Genomic DNA, 23,492 nt, shown 5'->3' on the forward strand with positions numbered 1-23,492 from the left:
ATGACCATCATCCCGCACCTACATTTACTCCTCCAGAACTACCCAAAAGGGTGCATGTGCGTGGATCATCATCGGGTAAACAAAAAAAATACTAATAAAATCATTCAAAAAACAAAAAAATGTAAACACACAAAACGAAAAAAAAGCAAAAAATGATGTCTACCATTGTAAAAAAAATTCATAAGTTTTTTTAAAACAAACAACAAAAATATGGCAATGCAATCCTATATTTCAAAATGCAAAATCCCAACAACGAAATGCCACATTAGATATTTATTTCATTTTTTAAATATGTTTTTTTCTTTATTTGCTAAGTTTTTATTTAAGTTTTAGTATTATTTAATTTTTATTTTGCAATTTAAAATGGCTTCTGATTTTATTTTTTAATGTTTTCTTAGTTGCCACGGCTTCAATTATAATTTTATCCTGTATTGGCTTTTTGCTTTTCATTTTCTCTCTTAATTTTCTCATATGATTTTCTTACGAAACCACAATTATTTATAATTTAACATAATTTAACCAGAAAAAGAAAAATCTCAAAGAGAGACTCGAACTCGGTAAAAAGATATAAAACAATAATTATTATCTCAAGCATGTTTTATTATATTTGTATAACAATTTCGTTTTATTTTCTGCAAACTGAATATGATCTTCAGAATAAATGTTGAAATTGTTGTAAATTAATTTGCATATTTATTACAAAAAAAATTAAATTAAATTAAAATAATAAATTATTTCCATGTGCTGTGTATTTATGTATATTTAATTTGTTTGTGTATTACTTAATTAAATTTTTGTATTAATTTATTTATTTTCTTTTTATGGTTTTGTTGCTTTTAAAACTATATAAATAATTTTTAATTTGATTATAACTATTATTCTTTTATTCATCACATTTCTTCATTAATTTTTTCTCACTGTTGGTATATTGCTCATCGTTTGTTGCTATAATAATAATAATACTAATCAAATTGTGTACTGTCTACATTTGATAATAATCAATTAATGAGAAAAATATTAACATTTAGAAACTAAATTTATTTTTATATATTTGGTATTTTAATAGTTTTTGTATTTTACAGGTGACATTACAAGAGATCGGGAAGATATGAGTCGTAAGTATCAAAACAGTATTTATATATTTATTTAGTTCAAAAAGTTTGTCATAAAAACCCCAACTTAAAAAGTCTAAATTATTAAATATGTTTATGAAATATTGTCTATAATTTAAAACACTTTGTAAATACTGTTTGATTCTATAATAACCAAAACAATTCTGTGGAATATGTAGCCCTTTCAATTTTGGATGTTATTAACTTCCCACAGAAAGTTGTTGTAATTTGTTCGATTTGTCGAATTGAAAATTTTGACATTTCTCGACGTTTCAAGATTCCTATAATCGAAATACAAGATACAAAACTGATTTTCGACTCGAATATCATTACAAAAAATTGAGGTTATGGCTTCCAACTAGTTTTCACATCTAAAATATTGTTTCGGGAACAAATTTGAAGAAAATCGAATTGACAATTGTTTTTACAAAAAAAAAAACCTAACAAAAAAACAATACTTAAACTTTTGTAAAAATATACTTTCTAGTCAAATAGCTTTTTAAAAATTAAAAATATTGTCTTCAAAATAGTACGAACATTTGGTATAAAGTTGATGTTCGGTTCTTGACATATCTTACATTCATTTCATTTATCCAATCTGTAAAAATTTAGAAATGGTACTTAAATTGGTAAAAATATGTTTTTGACCTAATATCTATTTAACAACACTAGATCTTCAAACTAAACTCTTTCTTAATATGAAAAATATTGTTGGTAGTTTTTAAATTTTTAAGAAGAATTCAACTGACAACCTACAAACTTTCAAGCAAGACAAGTCGACAGACGGGATGGGAAGTTGTCAGTATGTCATCAACAATTATTCACCATTAAAAATGTAATAACTTCTGGAATAAATGGAACAGTTAAGTTTCTCAGGCCTATAAAGTCTTTGGGAGTTCCCTAGTGGGAAATACGGTCTCAAGAACTGCTATGCGCCATCGAGTTCGGCGATATGTTTGAGTTCCATCCAACTCTTCGCCAATCTGTACTATTCATCTTGGACTGTTCTCCTTCAAGTGCCTCTCGGTCTACAAACTCTTCTGCCTTTATTGAGTGTATGGGTCCCTGCAATTCAGTCAATACCTTTTTAAAGCGTGTATCTAATAAACTTCCATTTCGTATAAAAGTGTCAATGAGTTTCTCCACCGTCATCTTTTATAGTTCTATTGAAACAGAAGTCTGCAGTTTTCTGGTTAAAGCTGCTGTTACTTTCCAGGTGCTTAAACCGTATAACAATACTGATTCGTAGATTGAAGGGAACAAAACTGGCTTTATCTTTAAGCTAAAAGAGTTGCTCCTAGGAATATAACATTCCTAACGCAGCCTTAGATTTTCCTATACGGCTATCGATATCTTGTTCGTTTTCGCCTTCGGTAGAAACCGTACTTCCAAGATACTAAAAACTCTCTACATTTTCTTTTTGTTGTTCAATATTTACCAGAGAGGTTGAGTGGGAGGTTCTGAGGCTAAACAGTTTGGGTTTTCCTGTATAGATTTTCAGCCACACGATTTCTGCTTCTTTCTCCACTCTTGTTGCCACTTATGGAGATCCATGATCCTCTAGTCAAGATGTTTAAGGAATTTTGTCAGAGTCCAACAAGAAAAGAATTGGTGACATTATGCAACCATTCCTGACTTAATTTTTGATTTCAAACTCCTCCAAGAACCTTCTTCCGTAACAAGTCGCTTTTATAACAGAGATGAGCTTATCCGAGATAACCTTTCTCCGCAAAGCAAGCCAAATAAACTTTCTGTTGACGTTATCAAAAGCCTCCTCAAAACCAATGAACAGAAGATGAAGTTGTAATCGATATCCGACGAACTGTTCGATAACGATTCGCAAAGAGTTGATGGTATCAATGAAGGAGGTTTAAGTTCGGAATCCTCACAAGTTATAGGGTAATCTTTGCTACTAATTTGGTGACTGCTGGAAAAACGCTTATACCTCTTGTGTTCTTGCACTTCATCAGGCCTTCTTTTTTAGGAGCTTGACAATCATTTTCTTTTTCCACTCTTCGGGGACGCGTTCAAATACCCATTCTGCTTCTATGAATGGTTGTAGCAAATGGATCGATGAACTCGACGAGGCTTGCAACAGTTCTATGGGAATGTATTTAAGCCCTAACGCTTTGTTGTTTTTGAATGATTTGCTTCTTGAGCTTATCACTTTTTATGCTACCTTGATCTGCCTTCATTTTTATGGGGTATATGAGGATTCTAGCTCATTTCATTCTTCAGTTCTAGCAACTGCTAAATGAGCTTTTAATTGTCTTCTTTCGCTAATCTTTAAGTAAGTTTGCTCCAAAAGCCACGTGTTGTTTCTGTTGGATGATATTTGCTTGAATCGTTTTCGGATGGTTTGAAAGTCAATCTTTTATAGTTCCCCAAAAAAAATCAAAGAGGGAGCAATCGCAGTTCCGAGGTCCCAATTGACATCACCAAGATGGCCAAGAATGATTTTATGCATAAACTAGATGTCTTCAATTTTAGTAAAGAATATCAGTTAAAGTTGGCCGAAACATTATTCCTTGCCTCACTTTTGAAATGCACCTAGTCAGAAAATATTTGCCTACAGCCGTTGTGCAATTCAAGCTATTCTTAGGCCCGAACCGAGGAGCCTATAGATACAAAATCTGTGATCATTGTGTGATGATGTTCTTGAATTGAGTCCGACATCAGTCACATTCTCGTCCACCGTCACCGTAAAACAAGGGCCCATGAGTGTTTTCCACTCGTATACAACTCTCAAGCACTATTTATGTCCAGAAGGTACAGTGGATACTTCATATCGTTAAAAAAAAATTATTTTCTCTTTATAAATATGTAAAGTTACTATTATCAATTTCTGTCAATATTTCTAACAGTAGTGGGAAATAGCTATCAACAGCTATCAGTGACAACCATCAAAAGTTTAAAACCGTCTGGTTATACTTTATTTTTTCTCAGGTATATTATTCCTTAAAATGTAGGATATTCGTAAAAAAATATTATACCGAAGAAGTCTTTAACTATGATATGCTTCGAAGAATCAAAAACCAATGCGATAGATGAAAGTTTTTATCACTCAAAGTTTCTCAGGTTACTTAGAAAGTCTTACTACCTCGATTTTGAATGTTTTATTCATTATTAAGTAGTCCCTTAAATTTGTAAAACTTTAAAGTTAGATTTTAGAATCAACTTGCCATGATTGACAGATTTGAAAAATCTTGTTTGAAACATTTTAAGTTCATACCATATTTTTCATTATCGTCGAAGAGATTGTATTTAAGAAATATTCTAAGAATGCCTTTTAAAATCAGATGAATCGCTTTAACATTTAAAAAATCCAAATAATAAATGATTCACATGATTTTGAAACTTCATTATTCATTTTGCATTATTTAAAAAAAAAATCAAATCGCACGTCTATAATACCAAAACTATTTTGCAGTTATAAATCGAAACGGGCGTCGACCAAATGGTACAAATAATGGTGGATCAACGTTACAAATAAATTCTACCACAAAACAGGTGAACAAGGTGAAACCAACAGTGAATCGAGGTCAAATCGAAGGCACACTTATGTCACCATCAACATACAACAGGTAAGATTTGACTTTTATTTTAATAAAAATAATAGAAAAGAAAAAAAGAAATGAAAACATTTACTCAAAGTTTATTTTTTATAATTTATTGTGTTAAAAAGCAAATATTTTGACCCAAAAAAAAAACAAAACCAAAGAAAAAGAAGGAAGGTTACTCTTTTACTTTCTGCCAGACTTAGTACCTTTATAACTTTATATATTATTTCTGTTACCACTTAAAATTTCTAAAGAAAAAGCAAATAAAATTAAGTTTGTTTAAGTTTTCTTTTTAAAGCACTTTTGGTAAGTATTTTGTTCCACTGTAGATAGCCTCTCTCGTCGATTGGTAGGATTGGTAATAGAAGATATAACTAAAATTTTTGAACAAATGAAGCTGCAAAAAGTTTACTACATAGCTACAAAACAATAGCCTCGATAATATTTTCAAATCGCTCGCTTAGGTTTTTTATTGTTTTGCCGTCAAAGAAAATTTAAAACCATAAACCGAGTCTACATATAGCTACTTAATTTTTATTTTTTTGGGAAATTCAATGAACTCTCATTAACCTTCATAATGCTAAAGGTTTTTTTTTTCAATAAATTCCTCTCAATCGTCTTTACTAATTGCTTACTCAAAATGACTAAGAATTTTTTTTAAATGTTAATAAAAAAATGTACTAACAAAAAACATTTCGTTATAACCAAATTAACAAAACCAAAATCAAAAACAAAAAAAAATCTCAAAATATTGCTTAAAAAACCAAATTTAATTTCAGGCCTTCAGAAACCGATGCTAATCCTTATGCGGGCTATCAACTTGCTTACGAAGTTAAAAAGCTCATGTATGCGTCTAATTTCCTTTTGTTTTGTGTTGTCTTGTTTTATGTGTAATGATAATAATTATTTAAAAAAAAATAATACTTAACTACAACTCTGCTACAAAAACCACCACTTTAATTATAATTATAATTAATAATGATTTTAATGTCGTGTTCTTTGTGCTATGTCTCATTATTCTTGTTACTTGTTATTTACATTGTCTTTGTCTAATTTGTGTTACATTGCATTGTCTTGCTAGACCGTATTTTCGACTTAAACTATTTTTTAAAAAAAATTAACAATAAAATTCTTGTAATGGTTTTTTCTTTAATTTTTAAATTCAACTTCTTCTCTTTTGTATACTCAGTGAAATGAATATCATTTAGAAAAAGTTATGTTTTTTAAATAAACTTTTAATAAACTCATCAAATTAACAAATTTACGAATAAATTAATGTGAAATGCTATACAAAATTCCGTCCTAATATTGAAAACAAACATTTTTAAAATTATAGAGTATGAGTGGTTTTAAGATTTTGTAGCTTCTTTTTCAAAAACTTCTACTACAATATTTTTTATTAGTGAGCATGCAACTTCGTTTGAAAATAATATTTTATCAATATCCATATTTCGTATTAATTTTGAAATGATATAATAATTAATTAGGAAAACATTAACAAAAATAAAAACTTTGACTATTTAATTAATAATTATTTATTTTTTAACTCTATAGAAGTGATAGATCTTAGCTTAAATATTGCTGCATATAATCCAATAATTTAAAAAAAAAAAATATTTTATATAGCACACTTTTCTCAATTTCTCTTTCGAAAACGGTCTTATAATGGTTAAAAAATGATACTCAACTTAGGTGTTTTTTCAGGGTAAACAGAAATTAATTTAGCGGAATTTCCCAGATGAGGTTCTTACACAAATATTAGTTTTGAGCGTGATTGCAATAAGGGCTAATTTGTACGCGGAAATTTTTACGAGAAAAGACTAATTTATTAAAGAACTAAGTTCAAAACACAACTCTGAATAGTATTGAATAACACACATATTTAGAAATTGCCCTGCCTGTGCCACATTAATTTAAAAAAAAAGTTTTCATGGGCACTGCCTCTTGCGAGAAATTGACAAATACTCCAAAAGTAATTCGTGCCATGAAAATTGTTTTCTCAAATTGGATTCGACTTGAAACTTTAGGTCCCCTGCATCCCTGACAAATTTACTCAGACACAGGAATGGCTGGTAGCTGTAAGTCACAAGGCCCTAGTTCTCAATAGACGGTTGCGCCACCTAATTTATTTTATTCAATAAGATGTTTTCCACGATTTATCGAGTTTTCTTGCTATTGGTACTTTTGTAACCGTTTTTGTACGTAGTCCTGTCATAAGTTCTGTTCATCACACAAACACGTCCCATTCAAATAATAAACACATTATAAGATTGACATTATAAATTTGTGAGAAATTATTAAAACACTTTCTAAACGGTCCCGCCCTTCATCAATTATAGTGAAGCTGCTGTCTTAACCAAGTCAGCTTCAAGAGACTCAATATTTCGATGAGGCTTACAGCAAGCCTTCCAAGTATTCCTCAGACGCAAGTCCAGTGGTTTAAGAATCAGTCTGCCCGAGGGCCAATGTTCAGCAGCGATAAGCCTGGGTAAATGTTCCTTAAGCCAAAGTTGGGTGATTTTTGCCTTGTGAGCCAGTGCTGAGGGTTGAAAACCTTCTTTAAAACATCACTTTAATATACTGCTCACAAAAATGCAAAATTTGTAACACCGTCATATCACACTCCCCACCAAACTATCGCTTAAGCTGGATATTGGCCTTTTTCGACTTTTCCAACCAATTCTGCAGCTTCCTTGAAGATATGAGTTTAAATCGTGTCATTTTGGCGATTAAATTTCTGTTCCAAAGTGAACATTTTCTCATCTGTCGAAAGAATATTTTTGTGTCCACGTATTGTGTGTCTTTAAAATAACACATTTGATGCTGTCGCGATTGTCCAGTTCTTATAAGGTAAGCGTCAAGCCTTAGGCCTTGTTTTAAGAGGCGTGATAACGTTCTTGCGGGTATTTTTATTTCTCGAGCCATAATTATCTGTTTGCCAAAGAAATTTCTTCTGGTGGCGTCTTACTTTGACGAGGATGCCCTCTTATTGTTCTGTCATCAACAGAAAACATATCATTGTACCGTTTTAAAGCGCGCTACTCTGGATGAATTTTTTAGATATTTTGAGTAGTTTCAGCAATTCGAAAATATCAGTGGGAATTTTACTTCATTTGTGCAGAGCAATAATAGCGACGTCCCATGTTAATCGTTATGCATTTTTAGTTCAAATAACTCATAGTTATAACTTAAAATTTCCATTTTTTAGCGTCTTTTAAGTTAGGGAAAGAACTTATGGCAGGACTACGTATATAGCAAAATTGAAATAAAATGGATTTCGAGACTGTACAACTGCCATACTTCAACTGTTATTGTTATATTTTCAGCTTTAATTTCATTCTGCGTAGGATTGTCATGCCAGCGATCTTGGGTTCAAGCCCTGCTTGTGCCATCTAATTTTTTTTTCACGTTTACTGCCTTATGAGTGATTTTGGTCAAATTAAGTGCTTTGTCAAATTAGCCGGTTGGATTCGTCCCTCCATCCCTAACAACAGTACTCGCACATAGGAATGGTTGATAGTTGTAAGTGACAAGGCCTTAATTCTCAGCCGACTCTTGCGCCACCTAATTTATTTATTTTAAAAAATGTGTCTAATCCGCTGAATGAAAGAGAACATAAATTACTAAGCATTACATTTTTTGGAGGAAAACTTCAATATACAAAAATTAGGTAACAATTTCAAAAAAAAAAATCGGATAAGAAAAAACAGATTTTTCATAAAATTTACCTGTTATATGTTTACATTTGGTTTGAATCTCTTTCGAATCCTTATAAGCCTACGTCTTGTTGAAAGGAACTTGAATTGAAATCGCACTCAAAGAGCGAAGTTGGTTCGGCTTTGCTTTGAAAAACTTAGATCAGAGAGTTGAGGCTTGTGCTTCAATGGAAAGGGTGGTTAAATTTTAGGGGCCGATGTTGATTTTGAATAAATTATTGCCGTTTCTTTTTATGGTGAAAGAATTTATATTTTTTAAATTATTAAGGCTAATGACGCTGAGGCGTAATTGAAGTTCTATGTCGTTAATATTCCGAATTACATCCTTTAGCTCACGAATTATTGCTGTTTTATCCTTCACCTTTTCTTTCAAATAATCCCAATGAAAGAAGTCCAACAGTCTCAAATCACATGATTTTTGCGACCAACTGGCATCGCCATTACTTGAGATATCACGGCCTTTAAATATTTCAAAATAGCCATTGTTTTGTTAGCAGTGTTGCGAGTGGCACCGTCCTTTTGAAACCATGTATCCTTTATATCCGTATCTTCCAACTTGGGCCATATAAAGTTGGTTATTATCTCATGATAGCGAACACCATTCGCATTAACTGCCTGACCAGCTTCGAAAAAAAACGGCCCTATGATGCCGCCAGCCCATAAACCGCACCGAACAGCCACACTTTGTGGGTGCATTAGTGTTTAAACAATCACTCTTGACCAGCTTCGAAAAAAAAAACGGCCCTATGATGCCGCCAGCCCATAAACCGCACCGAACAGCCACACTTTGTGGGTGCATTAGTGTTTAAACAATCACTCACCCCTAAATCCGGAAATTCTGCTTACTGAAAAATCCACTTTTGTTTTCACCTCAGTGCCTCATGATTTTCTCTGAAAAATTATCATCTATTGTTGTGATTTCTTGAAATAATTGTGACATTGTGACCAATGACGACGCTTAAAATGGTTATAAGAGGATTAAGTTCTTGAGTGAATTGTGTCTTGTTAGCATGTAAATCGAAGTTTTAAGCGTAAACGATCCCGTTTGTAGACACGGCGACGAGTTGAGGTGGATGGCTTTCCAGTCACATTATCGCAAACTGCTGCAATACTTTCTGCAGTACGAATAGGCACTGGTGTTTTCACATCTCCTACAGATCAGGATTGCTTAAATTTGTTGACGATTTTTCCAATTGGAAGCACATTTGAACGATTTAATTGACCGAATAAATCATGAAGTGGACGATATGCATTTGGATTTGAACTCCCATTTTATAATAAGCCTGAATAACTTTAACGCGTTGCTCGATTGTGTACCTACCTTTCCAAAGCTGAAATTCAATTAGTCTGAAGTTGAGAAACGTCAAATGAAATTCAGACAAAAAACTTGACGTTTAGGTGTGGTTCACATCCAACATCGGCCCTTAAAATTATACCACCCTTTGTATGTATATTAGTCTTTAAATTATAATAATAAAATAAATGTGCTAATTATAATAAGTACTATGAAATAATACATAAGGCGTAAGATGTCATCTCAACTCGTTTCCGATTCGAATTCTCAACTCTCGAAAATCCGAACTCAATTTCAACACGAATTCTCAATTCTACTTATAAATGTTGCCATTTTGACAAAAAGTTTGTGTTCTTTTCGGTTTCTGTGCTATCGATGAGGATTTGGATTTTGAGTAAAACTACAAAACACAGTTTTGAACAATAATATGAAAACTTCTAACAGATAAATTTTAAGTAAGGGCTATTGGAGCCATAAATTAAACTTTAAATACAAAAATCCAAATAAAATGAACCTTTTTTTAATTTTTATGATAACTCAGATATTTTAAAAATCAAAGTTTTATCTTCGCTATTAAAAAATAATATAAATATATATGAACAAAAAACTGCACGCTGAAGATTTGTCCATGAAAACTTAAATAAAAATGCTTTTGCTTTGCTCGAAGAGGAACTCAATTGTTTGCTCTACTTTAGACATAAATTAAAATGCTGCTTCTGATTGATTAAAATAAAATATATTACAATTCATATAAATATGAATAAAACAATAAATAAAAAGTAATTGGTCTTCGGCACTTTTTTTATATTAAACCAATTGGCTTTACCTTTATAACCTATTTGATTATACTTTATTTACCTTGGCCTTTTGTATTTGCCTTTGTTCTGCTTTTTTAATATACCCTCTCTTTTCTTTGAGTATATTATATAACCTAATATTTCCAAGGCAAGTATTTTATTTACTCTTAAAACCACTCTTATTTATGTTTACTAAAAAATATATTATAAACAAAGAAACCAAGTAATAAATTGCACGACTTAAGTTTTTAAACAAAACATATAAATGATATTTATTTCAACTGCTTTTACTAAATTAATTGTTTTATCATAATTATCGGGACGCCACTTACCATTTTTCTCATACACAACAGAACCACCACGAGTTCAATGGAAAAAACTGATTTTCTGACAGCTAACTTCTGATTTGTCATTCATTTGACAACTGAATGACAAATCAAAATTTAGTTGTTTGACAGAATATCCAATTTCCATTGGAAACCCGTTCAATCTCATTCATCACTAAACAAGAGCAAAACTACCCTTTTTCTCTTCACTTTGAATACTCTTTTAAAAAACACACACTTTAAAACTTTTTTATATTTTGATGGCTGTATCTATACACTTGTTTCACCATAAAATAAAAAACTATCTATATACTTTGGCATTTATCTTCATTTGCAAAACCAGCATTATCTAATTTTTGAAAAACAAAAATAATCAACATATAATTTTTTGAAAATACACACTTTTTCGCATCACAGCACATTTTCGGCACAAGCAATATTTTTGTATTTGGTTGGAACATTTTAGGAGGCAATAAGTTATTTATACATATCTTTTGTTCAGATTTTATTTCGTTGGATTGGAAACATATATTTTTTGCAAGAATTCGTTCAATATTTTTATAAAACAACAACAACTTTTTTCTCATAATTCGACACACAACAATAATTATGTACAATATTTAATTTTTCTGAATCGTAAAATTATTTAATTATTATAGAATGCATTTAGCGATATTTTCTTTTGATTTTAGTTTTATTCTTTCCTCTTTAGTTTTGTATCTTTTAAATTATTGTCAATTAATTATTTCGAAACTTATTGCAAGCCATTGGCCATTTTTGGAGAACGTAGTTTTGAACTAAAATATTTATTTATTGTTTTGAAATTTAGGCCGACTAGTCGTAGCTCGGGTACTGCACAAAATCAGCCAGGTAGTGTTACACTGCCGGCTGGTATTGCTGATGATCAATCGAAGGACTTCGACTTCGAGAAGACCGAGATGAAGTACGACTCGACTGGGATGTTCCATTGGAGTCCGGCGAGAAACCTAGAAGACTGTATATTGGTAAGAATTGAAAGTTTGATATTCTATTGTTTCTCACGTTTGTTTTTTTTTGTATTTAAGGATCGAAATCAAGCGGCAATGACGGTCCTTAATGGTCACGTAGTAGTTTGTTTGTTCGCTGATCCAGATTCACCATTGATAGGACTGCGTAACTTGGTTATGCCATTGCGTGCGTCAAATTTTCACTATCACGAACTGAAGCATGTGGTGATAGTTGGTTCAGTTGATTATATTCGAAGAGAATGGAAGATGTTACAGAATCTACCAAAAATATCAGTTCTTAATGGATCGCCATTGAGTAGAGCTGATTTGAGAGCTGTCAATGTGAACCTATGTGATATGTGTTGTATTCTATCGGCCAAAGTTCCTAGCAATGATGATCCAACGTTAGCCGATAAGGAAGCAATTTTAGCGTCATTAAATATAAAAGCGATGACATTCGATGACACAATCGGTGTATTGAGTCAACGTGGTCCAGAATTTGATAATCTATCGGCAACAGCCGGAAGTCCGATAGTATTGCAGCGAAGGGGTTCTGTTTATGGTGCAAACGTTCCAATGATAACAGGTAAGATTGGCTGATCTTAAATATTGTTTTTTTTTTAAAAGCTCGAGAATTTTGGACGTACCTCTTAAACAAAACACATTTTAAAAAATCTAATTCAAAAAGAGAAACAATTTAAATGACTAGCAAGTTTAACACTACAGAAGTCTTCACTTATTTTTCTGGATATACATCGTAACGCAACTTTGCAATAGTTATACACTTTGGAGACATCCATCTCATTCTTTTTTAATGAATAATTTATTGTGAAACCAAGTAGATTCCTTTAGTATTGAACAAACACATATAAATATAAACGGGTTAACGAACGGAACCCTTCGAGCTTTTTCGAAGAAAAATCATTGATGATTTCGTTAAAATCCAGTTCTCGGAATAAATCGTTTTCAATGCTCAGGAAAGAAAGCTTCGATAGACGCTTTTGTCCCATCGTGGTTCGAAGCCTATTTTGTATAAGTTTCATTTTTGAAAAGAAGGGCTCTCCAGTGCAATTTGTTACCATCAAAACTAAATACATTCTTAATGCAATTTCAAGGTTTGGGAATGTAGCTCTAAAATTTTGACTATCGAGAATTTGGTAGTAAAACAGTTCCGGCGATTGATATGTTCCATAGTCCTTTTACTTTTTGTATGAGTCAATCAAAGACACAAATTGATTAAACTCATTACCAAGACTAGGTTCTAAATCATCCTCATTACCAAGGCTAGGCTCTAAATCATCCGGATACACTTTCAAGAATGCTTCTGCTGCAGCGCAGAAATCTAAATCTCGAACGTACAGCTTCATTGCATGCAATCATTCAGTAAGAGAAGCTGATAACTGGTCGGTTGTTTTGAGACCACTTGCTTAATTCCTCACGATGTCTTTTTGTTTTTATTGTAATATATGCTGGTTAGAGCTTCTATGATTTAGCTCGACACGACAAGACCAACGAGTGTCACTGAACTTTTACAAGACTAAAAACTGACCGCTTTTCTTCTCCGGTGCCACTCTGTACTGGCTGTGAAAAACGTGTACAAATTCCCTCGTTTGTGTAGACCCCGGAGCTTCCGCCCTGGTTGACCTCCCCTCAATCCGACCCTGTTTCCAAGAAGAGTTCATCTAGTTTTCCTCAAAGTTGGACAAGTTCCGACGAAATGTATGAAGTTCCTTCTTTCTGCTAAATTGCAAATAGTACACTCCAGTGGTAAATCAGGTATGTGCTGTATGAAGTTTTGGTTGAGAAGTTCGGTTCTTAACTCAACCATTGTAACAATGACTTATTACATTATTTGCATTATAAAGTAGTTCCCTTATGCTAGATTATGGCTATATATTATAGTGTAAACAAGGACCCAACTGTGCGATACACTATCCGTATTCGAATCGAAATTAAGTTTGCTTTTTTCAACGAGACCAGACCACTCAATGTACCATTGATCTTAGTCTTGTACAGTATATATTACTCATTTTCTTACAATTTGGTATTCGCGCATACTGAAAACTTACAGGAGATAGTCCGCATCTTTGAAATCTTTATGAATAGATTTAATATTCCGGTTTCCACCATAATCACTTAATTTGGCGTATTTTTAACAACTTCTCCACTGTGTGAAACTTTTTTCATCCCCATACTTGCGAGCCATACAAAAGGATACGTCCTGCAACTGCTTCAAAAACCTTATGTTTATTTCTGTGATTTTTTTTACGTTCACAATGCAAATTTTCCATGAACTATTAAGTGCGGTTTTCGCTTTTTAAAGTTTCACGCTAAAACTTTTCTCCAAAGTGAGGTGTCTTGAAAAAATAACGCTTTGGTATTTGTATTCGTTAACACATTCTATATCTTTTGATTGGATGCATTTCGTCCAACAGCTTTCTTAAATATCTTCACCTTAGATATTTAGTTAAGTTAAGTTCCATAGGAAATACGCAAAACGATACCATCAGCAAACATTAATGCCTGTGATACCTCAACTGTTTGAGTCAATCGTATGTAGCGTCCTTTCTTTTCACTGTAGTTCAATTATCTGTGGTAACCAGCATGACTTTGTTAAAATGCGTTCAACTGTTACTAATCTGTTTCAATTTACGTCCTTTTGTTAAGATGTTTGTGAAAAACGTGAACAATTAGATTGTATCTTTACTGATTTCAGCAAGGCCTTTCACAAATTGTGTCATAAAACATTACTTTTGAAAATATCACAGCAAGGTTTTAACGACGGTTTCATAAACTGGATCTCCTCATATTTGCAAGATTGACGTTATAGTTTTAAATTTCGTAGTGAGTGTTCAAATTCATTTGTTGTGAATTCTGGTGTCCCCCAGGGTAGTCACCTTGGTCCTATCATATTTGTTTTATTTATAAATGACTTGGTTTCGATCATACAAAATTCGTCTGTCCTAATATATGCTGATGACATTAAAATTTAAAAAAAAATAAATCTACATCTGACTGTCTTCTCTTGAAAGAAGACTTAATATTATTCGGGGAATTGTGCAATAATAATCCTCTTTTTGTTTCATTTGTGAGAACAGTCCTGGAATATGCTTGTACAGTATGGTCACCCTACTCCGCCGTACACGTCACAAGACTCGAAGCCATTCGGAAAAGATTTTGCCTTATTCACAAAGACTTTCTCTCATAAATCTTCCTTCTTAACAAATCAAAGGATGTATTTGCAGTTTTGTTTTGTTGTTGGAATAATAAACGGACAAATTTTCTTCGCCATCAGTTCTTGGTAGTTTAAACTTTAGTCTTATTCGTTCAAGTATAAAACTCAAAAAACCATTGAATACTTATTTTAGCCGATTAAAAACAAACTATGGTGTACAATCAATTATTTGACATCTATAATAAATCGTACTCTTGTATTAATTCACCAAACAATAATATAAAAGGTATTAATTGCAAATTAATATTTTCAACAGTCTAGGTTAAGTTTTTAGATTTTAAGTATACATTAAGAATTGTTAACGTTAGTATTTAACGAATTAAAAATAAATAAATAATGCCCTTATACGAACTCCTGCGAAATCAACAACACCATGGAAGATACTCTACAAGATCATCTATGAAGCGAGAACGAGGTGGGACTTATTGGGCACCTTTGTCTAACCCCCGATGTGGTTATGAACGAACCAGAAAATTCAGCTGAGTTAAACACTGCAGCCTGTGTTCCTCCTAACTTCAGAGACAAGCCCAGACCAAACAGCTTGTAGAATAAAACAACTCGGTTGATTGAGTCATACTAAAACTAGCTAGCCTCCTGAGGATTAAAATGTTATCTATTGTCGATTTCCGTGATCTAAAACCCGCTTCTGTCTCTTTCAGCAGGTTTTGAACGTTGTGAACGTTGTGCTTCTGTAACAGTTTCCAATTCAGAAAAGAAATTTCACGATAATTTGGATCCAATAAGGAACCTTTCAGTCATGTATCGAAAATATTATAGAGTACCTAAAGACGTTCTTTTAGCATGATTGTTCGGTATTTATAAAACTTAACAGGAATACCATTCGCAACCGCAGCTTTTCCATCTTTTAGAGATCCTACAATTAATTCAATTATTTGTATGTAGTTTAATTTTCGTATCCAGCATTTCGATGTTGAATTTTTCAACCAAGCGAATGATTTCTCACGAGCTTTTTGACATTCTTCATCAAACCAAAGCAACTTTCTAAATTGTTTCCACTGTACTGTTTTCTAGGGTAAGATGACTTTAAAATTTGCTCTAAGTCTACATTTTGATGTGATTGGAGTTTTAAATCAAGTTGTTGATTCTTGAGACATACCAGTTGCGTCAAGGAAGTAATCCCGTGTTAAAGCTTTCTTTACTTGGCTGTACAAGCCGTTAGAAGGTAGTTGAAAATGTTGATATTTCTCGAAGTTTTAGGGTACATAGAATCTGAATCAAAGATTTTTATAGAGGAGTCTATGCGTGCGTTCTGGATACTTTATGAAGCAGTAAAGATATAGATTTGAAAAAAGGGGATGAAATGCTACCCACACTAATAACTTTCTATCCCGTCTGTGGATTTGTCTTGCTTAAAACTTTAACAAAATATTCATAACAATATTTTTTGTGAGAAAAATAATTTGATGTCAATATATTTCTTTGTTCTCTCAATACTTTAGTCGAAAGCCATTTCCTATCATTTTTTTGTAGTTTTTCGTGTTTTATTAAAAAAAGCTGTCAGTTGACTTTTTCTAAGAAATCAACTAAAATTGCAAACTATATTTTGCATTTGATGAAACAGTTTGATTTTAAAACCTAGTTTTGATAAGGAGATTTTTCTAATTACCAATTTCTATCAATTTTAGTAGTATTTCTTGTAAGTCGCATTTTTATAAAAATTTAACTGAATGCCGAACATAATTTTTTCTATAAAATGAAATTAGTTCGAATCAAATATTTTAAATTTAAAAAAAAAATATTTGAGTCAAAAATCATTTTTTAATAACTATTATTATTTTTTTCTTTTTTTGTAAAAACTTTTTTAATAAAATGAATTCAGTTTGAAGCCAATATCTGTAATTTTTAAAGAGATACTTATGTAAGTCGAAAATCTAAATAAATAAATAAATTGGGTGGCGCAACAGTCCGTTGTGAACCAGGGCCTAGTGACTTACAACTCGGAACCATTCCTGTGTGCGAGTACTGTTGTCAGGAATGGAAGGGACCTACAATTTTAGGCCGAATCCGAACGGCTAATTTGAGAAAGCACAGAAGACAGTCGAAAATCTATTTTTACCAATTTTTGGTAATGTATTGTTTAGGTTCTTATTTTTTAAAAATAAATCTGTCAATTCGATTTTCCTCAAAATTTTGACAGATGTCAAAAAAGTAATTCAGTGTGGGGCATTTTTTGGAAACTAAAAATCTGTCAGGGAAGTCGTAGGGGTCATGACCAAGTTCCGTTGAAAGATAAGTTGTTTGTTTTTCCGTAGGAATTCCCTTCAATTTAAAACTTATCGTATTGCGTTAATGGATATGACCCCCTTTATATTTTGAATAATTTTTTACTTGCGACATATAGGAACTATATGGCAAGTTTTGCATTCGTGCAAAATTTCGAACTCGAGATTTTAATCAAACATGATATAACGATGTTAGAGAAGTTGAAAAAAGTGGGTCCCGCAATTCCGTCCGGTCGATTTTGTCTGTCTGTCCACGCTCCTACAGCCTAAACCATTGGGTCGATTGAGTTCAAACTTGGAAGTTAAGGTTTTGAGCAAATTCGCGTTAGGCGTTTTTTTCATTTTTTTTTTTAAAGATCAAAACTAATAGTGGCCCCCATACAATTTTTTTGGTCAAAAAACGAAAATTCGAATTTTCTCAAAAACAAACCGATAGATTTTTTTTTAATTTTCTCTAAAATTTTATTTTTTAACTTGGCTTCTTTCTATAAGAAAACCATATTTTTGTATTGCTCAGGAAAGGTACCGCTCATAGAACCGTTATTTTGTTTTTTAATTTTCTCAGCAACTTATGAACTGATTTTAATAATTTTTTTTCTGAATAAGCTCCTATATTGCCTTAACAATATTTGATTTACAAAAATGCAATTTTTAATTGTTTGCATTTTTCAAAATTCTATATCTCAAAAACGGGTCAACAATTTTTTTACGAAATTCAAATGTAAGACGTATATTTATAATCACTAAACAACTGCATTCCAAAAATATTTTTAGAACAAAATTGGAAAATTTTATATATAAAAAATTAATTTAAAAAAAAAAACCGCTCTAACGATTTTCAAAATAAAAATTTAAAAAATCAACTGTTTTTTGATTAATAAAATGGCATTTAAATTTTTGAAGACAAACTTATTTTTCAGGTAAAATTTTGAATCTTAAAATATTTTTTTTTAAATTATTTTAACTGTGCATGAGCCCAAAAGAGCGCATTATTTTGACAAAATTGTAATTACATTCATATCTTTCATCCAAATTAATGCATTTGGTACACATTTATATGATATATTTAATCAACAATCTATTTTAAAGTGTCTATCAAGAAGTAACATCTATTCTTTATTCGTTTTAGACATCTACCTGCTTTACAATTTAAACATTCATGGTCTGCCTCTTTTCTATCTTATTTATTTTCCATCCTAGTTCCTAGAAATTACTATAAAGCTATCTAAAGGAAAAAAGCTTTGAAGGAACAATTTGAATCTATATGAATCGCATCGTAGCTTTATACATAATAGAAACCATTTTTCATATACAAAGATCGTACCCAAGTAAAAGCAGACTTATGAATGTAAATAAAAACAAATACGGGTAAAAGATCCTAAACAGCTGACGTAAGCATGCAAAAGTTTGTTTCATCCCCTTATTAGATACAATATTAAGCCATTTTGTTTGTTATATAAAGTGCATTGATATAAATAAAACAAAAACAAATTCATGAACTTTCATATGGAAGCTCTTTATGTGAAAACATATACAAGTGTAGACTTTTTGGGTCGAAAATTAATTATCTCCCTTATTCTGCTGGCTGCTTAAGGGAATGGAAATAATATTTTTATTCATGAGAGTACTATGGTTTTCATATACAAAGATCGCGCGGAGTTTTTTGAGACAAATCAAATGGCGTTTATATCTTTGAAGACAAACTTATTTCACAGGAATATTTTAAATCTTATAAAAGTACTTTCTTAAACATACTCTTAGGATGCAGGAGCAAGTTCGTGCGACCCAGTCGTGCATTTTATTTTTATATTATAACAACATTTGTATTTTACTTCCTTAAAATGTTTTGCTAAAAGTGCTACTTTTAACTAAAGACTGAACCAATAACACTATATGAATTGGATATTCAGGCCTATTCCAAAAACACAGCACAAGTTGATCAACTTTTGACCAATGGACGATCCAGGGGGGGGGCTCATATGAGCTATAAAGCTTATAAAGTTAAGTTGTACAAATAGAGATTAAAACTAAAAATGGGTTAATAATTTAACAACATTCAGCAAAAAGTGGTTTGCTGTCAAAAACAACTAAAATTTAAGTTTTCAAACAATTTTGAATTTGAAAAAAAACTTTAGTCCTTAAATTATTTTCAATATATTATAAGAGAAAGATAACTATTCAGGTTCTTAAGAAGAAACTTTGAATAAGAGATCATCAATTTTATATTAAGTTGCCTTTAAATTCCCAAAACTAACCTTCAATTTTATTACTAAATTTTTTTCACACACGTAAATAGTGACCATTGAAGTTATTTTTACTTGTGACATGTTGGAACTATATATCAAGTTTTGCATTAGTAAAAAATGTCGAACTAGAGCTTTTAATCAAACATGACATTACGACGGTAGAGAAGTCAAAAAAAGTGGGTACCCGGATTCCGTCTTTCTTTCCTCGCCCCTACAGTCCAAACAATTATGTTGATTGAAATTAAGGTTTTCAGGCCAAAAAAATAACACCAGTCCCCACACTAATTTGTGAATTTAAATATGTGATTTTTTTTTAAAACTTTCTCTAAATTTTGTGTCCTTAATTTGACTTTTTCTACAAGCAAAATATATTCTGGTATTGCTTCGGAAGGGTACCCCTCATAAGACCTTTATTTTGCTTTTAAGTTTTCTCAAGAAGTAATGGACCGATTTCAATAATCTTTTCTTTCTGTGCAAGCTTTTGTCAATGATTAAATCATCAAATTGATGATGATTCTTGATGTTAAAAAATTTATTTTTTTATGCTAAAAAAATATTTATTTTGCTTACAAAACTCTATATCTAAGAAAGGTGTCAACATTTTTAAGAAAATTTTATGTCAAAATGTGTACTTATAAGCACTTTATTTAGTGCTCACCAAAAATATTTTAGGACAAAATTTAAAATTTAAAACGATTTTCGAAAAAAATTAGTTAATCTAAATTTTTTAATAAATAAAATTGAATTTAAATTTTTGAGAAAAACTTATTTTGTAGCTACATTTTCAAATCTTAAAATATAAGAAATATTTTTTTTTGAAGAAATTATCAAGTTTTAGCGACCCAGTCCTGCATTTTATTTCTTTCAAAATTGATTTTCTGTTGAATAAACCTTCTTTTGAAGTGAATTTGCTTTGGATGCTCCAGAACTGATATTTAAGCACGAATTTCAATAATACAAATATCCCAAAAGAAGTAAAAGTGACACTAATGGCTAAGTGAAAATTATAATAAACGTTTCATATCTATTGATATAAAGCTTTGAATGTCTTGAGATTTGAAGTGAAAAGAGATTCTGAAACGTGTAATTTTTTAGTAATACACAAACGTTTCTTCCCAACTTATTTGTTTTAATTTAATTTTTTTGAAAAATTATGTATTTAAATGAACCATTTTCCTTAAATTCAAGAACCAAACATTTTTCTCTCTACAATTTTTAAGTTTTGTTGACACCTTTAAGATCAAAATACGAGTAAGCAGATTGATAACGGTAGTAATAAGAGCCTCCCAAGTTCGCAAAAAACTACTTAAAAAAAAAAACGACATTTCTACATATTTTTGTAGCGTTCTTCGCATTAATAAAAAGGCACCAAGAAAAGTATATTTTATTTTTGGAAGAAAAGATGCGATCCAAAATAATTTCTTACATTTCTGCGTGAAATGCACCAAAAACCCTCTAAACTTTTTTGTTCTAGCTCTTAAGTATTTCATATTTAGATAACGGTTGGAATCTAGGAATGTTTTCATGTGTAGGGCGTCATCCAAATTAAATAGTTAGACCATACCCTTCTGGACAAGATTCTAAGATAATTTAATTACTAAAGTTGTTGAGCAATTTAAATGTGTAAATATAAGGCTAATACACACATTATGTCATTTAAGAACATTTGTAAGCGGTGAGTACAAACTCATCTAAGTGTGTGCAATGATTAAAAGTCTGGATCCGCCCTTGTCTTAACAGTCCTTTTAATTAGTGTGAATTGAGTGAATCGTTAATGTCTTAATTTAATGTAAACGGAATTTTGCTTTAATACAATCCTTCTGGGGAAATGTTCATACAAACAGATTTTATTTTGCATTTAACATGTGAGCAGTGACCAGACTCAAGCCTAGAACATTAGTAGAGTTTGAATACTACAACAACAACCTGTTGCTACCACTAAAATTCGAACCTTGACTAAGGAGCTTCCGGAGCCGATGCCACTATATTCTTGTTTCTTTTGATGCACATTTCGAAAATGTATAAGCGCTCTTCCGGTGGCGTTTAACGATTCATGATGTATTTTCGAACTTACTGAACATAAATGTCAAACAAATTTTGACATTTTCAACCGTCAAACCGTAGACAACAACCATCGAAACTTCTCGTGCTACTAAAAAAAAAACACCCTATAGATTTTTATATCATTTTATTCATTTTTACTTATTGGTATTTTTTAGAACTGGTTAATGATAGTAACGTGCAGTTTCTCGATCAAGACGATGACGATGATCCCGATACAGAACTTTATTTAACACAACCGTTCGCTTGCGGTACTGCGTTCGCTGTTAGTGTATTAGATTCATTGATGTCAACGGTAAACAAAAAATTTAATAAATTGATCATTTTCTTAAAAAAAAATATTAATTTAATAATTGTAATATTTTAGACATATTTCAATCAAAACGCCTTAACATTGATAAGATCGCTCATAACGGGTGGCGCTACACCAGAACTGGAGTTGATCCTGGCTGAGGGTGCTGGTCTCAGAGGTGGATACAGTACGGCCGAAAGTTTAAGTAATCGCGATAGGTAAGTTTTGTTTTGAATATTAATACCAACTTTATATGAGACAACGAGAAGGGCAGTAAAACTATGAGAATTTAAAAAATACCTTAAAATGTAAATTTGTTAAAAAAATGTTTACATATTTTACTAAAACATTGTTTTTTTTTTAATAAAAATTCTTATGAAATTAATTTTTCTAAATTTAATTTAAAGGTGCCGAGTGGGTCAGATTTCATTATACGATGGGCCATTAGCTCAATTCGGAGAATGTGGCAAATATGGAGATCTTTTTGTGGCTGCTCTGAAATCCTATGGCATGCTATGTATTGGTCTTTATAGATTTCGAGATACAAGTTCGAGTTGTGATGCGAGTAGTAAACGTTATGTTATAACAAACCCACCCGATGACTTTTCCTTACTGCCAACCGATCAGGTATAATTTTTATTATTAGTAAAATGTATTAAAAATTTATTAATAAACTCATTTTTTTTTAAAAAAAAAGGTATTCGTTCTAATGCAATTCGATCCTGGCTTAGAATATAAGCCACCAGCCGTACGAGCACCAGTTGGGGGACGGAGTGCAAACACACAAGGCTCAGGGGTCGGTGGGGGTGGTTCAAATAAGGATGACAATTCTTGATTGTTACTGTGTAGCGCCTTAACTGATGGTCCTTATTCGTACATATGAACGATGGAGAATAATCTTTTGTACAAAATAACGCATTTATGGCAACAAACAATTCGAAAATTCTTACAAAAAATGTATTTTATTTTTAATCGTTTAAGAAATTAGAACAAAATTTTATAATTTATGTCAAAATTTTATGTTAATACCAAAATTTACAACAAGAACAAATTAAATCTGTTACAAAGAAAACAAAAACAATATTTGAATTCAAAAATGTATAACTTTAAATTTTATATAATTTATTCGAAAGCCAACAAAAAATTAACATCAATTTAATAACTAAATGCGATATTTTGTACTTTTATATTTGCAATAACATTTGATTAATCCAATTTGTATCCTGCTACAATCAAAGGATATCTTTTAATAATTCCATCGGTGAATGTCATTGCAAATATAAAAAGAAACCATCTTTCATTTGTTTAAGATTGCTTCCCACACCATTCCGTATGCCTTTTTAGAACCTTTTATTTTGTATTGCATTTTCATTTCTTTTCTTTTATAATTCCTTGTTTTTATTTTTATAATTTTCTTATATTATTATATGAACTCGTATTAATTGTGCACATGTTAGTTTTTATTTTTACCATCACACTTCTGTTTTTAAATTAAAAGTGTTTGAATTTAATTAGTGCATTATTGTTAAGTTAATGTATTTTATATATTTTCTGTATATCCTAAAATCCCTTATTTGTCAATAAAAAAACATTCTGTTTGTATTGAAAGTAGATCTTCTTTTCC

The 23,492-nt window shown here is 31.3% G+C and overlaps 1 protein-coding gene across 35 annotated transcripts in view; it reads left to right on the forward strand.

Moving 5' to 3' along the window:
* LOC129954266 (calcium-activated potassium channel slowpoke) overlaps positions 1-23,492 on the forward strand; it is a 241,096-nt gene that overhangs the window by 205,863 nt on the left and 11,741 nt on the right. For 12 of the 35 annotated variants that reach the window (XM_056068084.1, XM_056068077.1, XM_056068074.1 and 9 more), the window contains 10 exons: positions 1-75; positions 1,083-1,115; positions 4,543-4,696; positions 5,452-5,517; positions 11,635-11,809; positions 11,870-12,377; positions 21,735-21,871; positions 21,944-22,086; positions 22,276-22,495; positions 22,566-22,912. In XM_056068084.1, coding sequence (XP_055924059.1) covers positions 1-75; positions 1,083-1,115; positions 4,543-4,696; positions 5,452-5,517; positions 11,635-11,809; positions 11,870-12,377; positions 21,735-21,871; positions 21,944-22,086; positions 22,276-22,495; positions 22,566-22,703 — 1,649 coding nt within the window. In that variant the 3' untranslated portion in view covers positions 22,704-22,912. Of the gene's footprint in view, positions 76-1,082; positions 1,116-4,542; positions 4,697-5,451; positions 5,518-11,634; positions 11,810-11,869; positions 12,378-21,734; positions 21,872-21,943; positions 22,087-22,275; positions 22,496-22,565; positions 22,913-23,492 lie in introns of those variants that run through there. The other 23 variants (XM_056068102.1, XM_056068103.1, XM_056068100.1 and 20 more) reach the window with 4 other exon arrangements.

This window comes from Eupeodes corollae, chromosome 1, assembly GCF_945859685.1.
Source record: "Eupeodes corollae chromosome 1, idEupCoro1.1, whole genome shotgun sequence".
In the NCBI taxonomy this organism is placed as follows: Eukaryota; Metazoa; Arthropoda; class Insecta; order Diptera; family Syrphidae; genus Eupeodes; species Eupeodes corollae.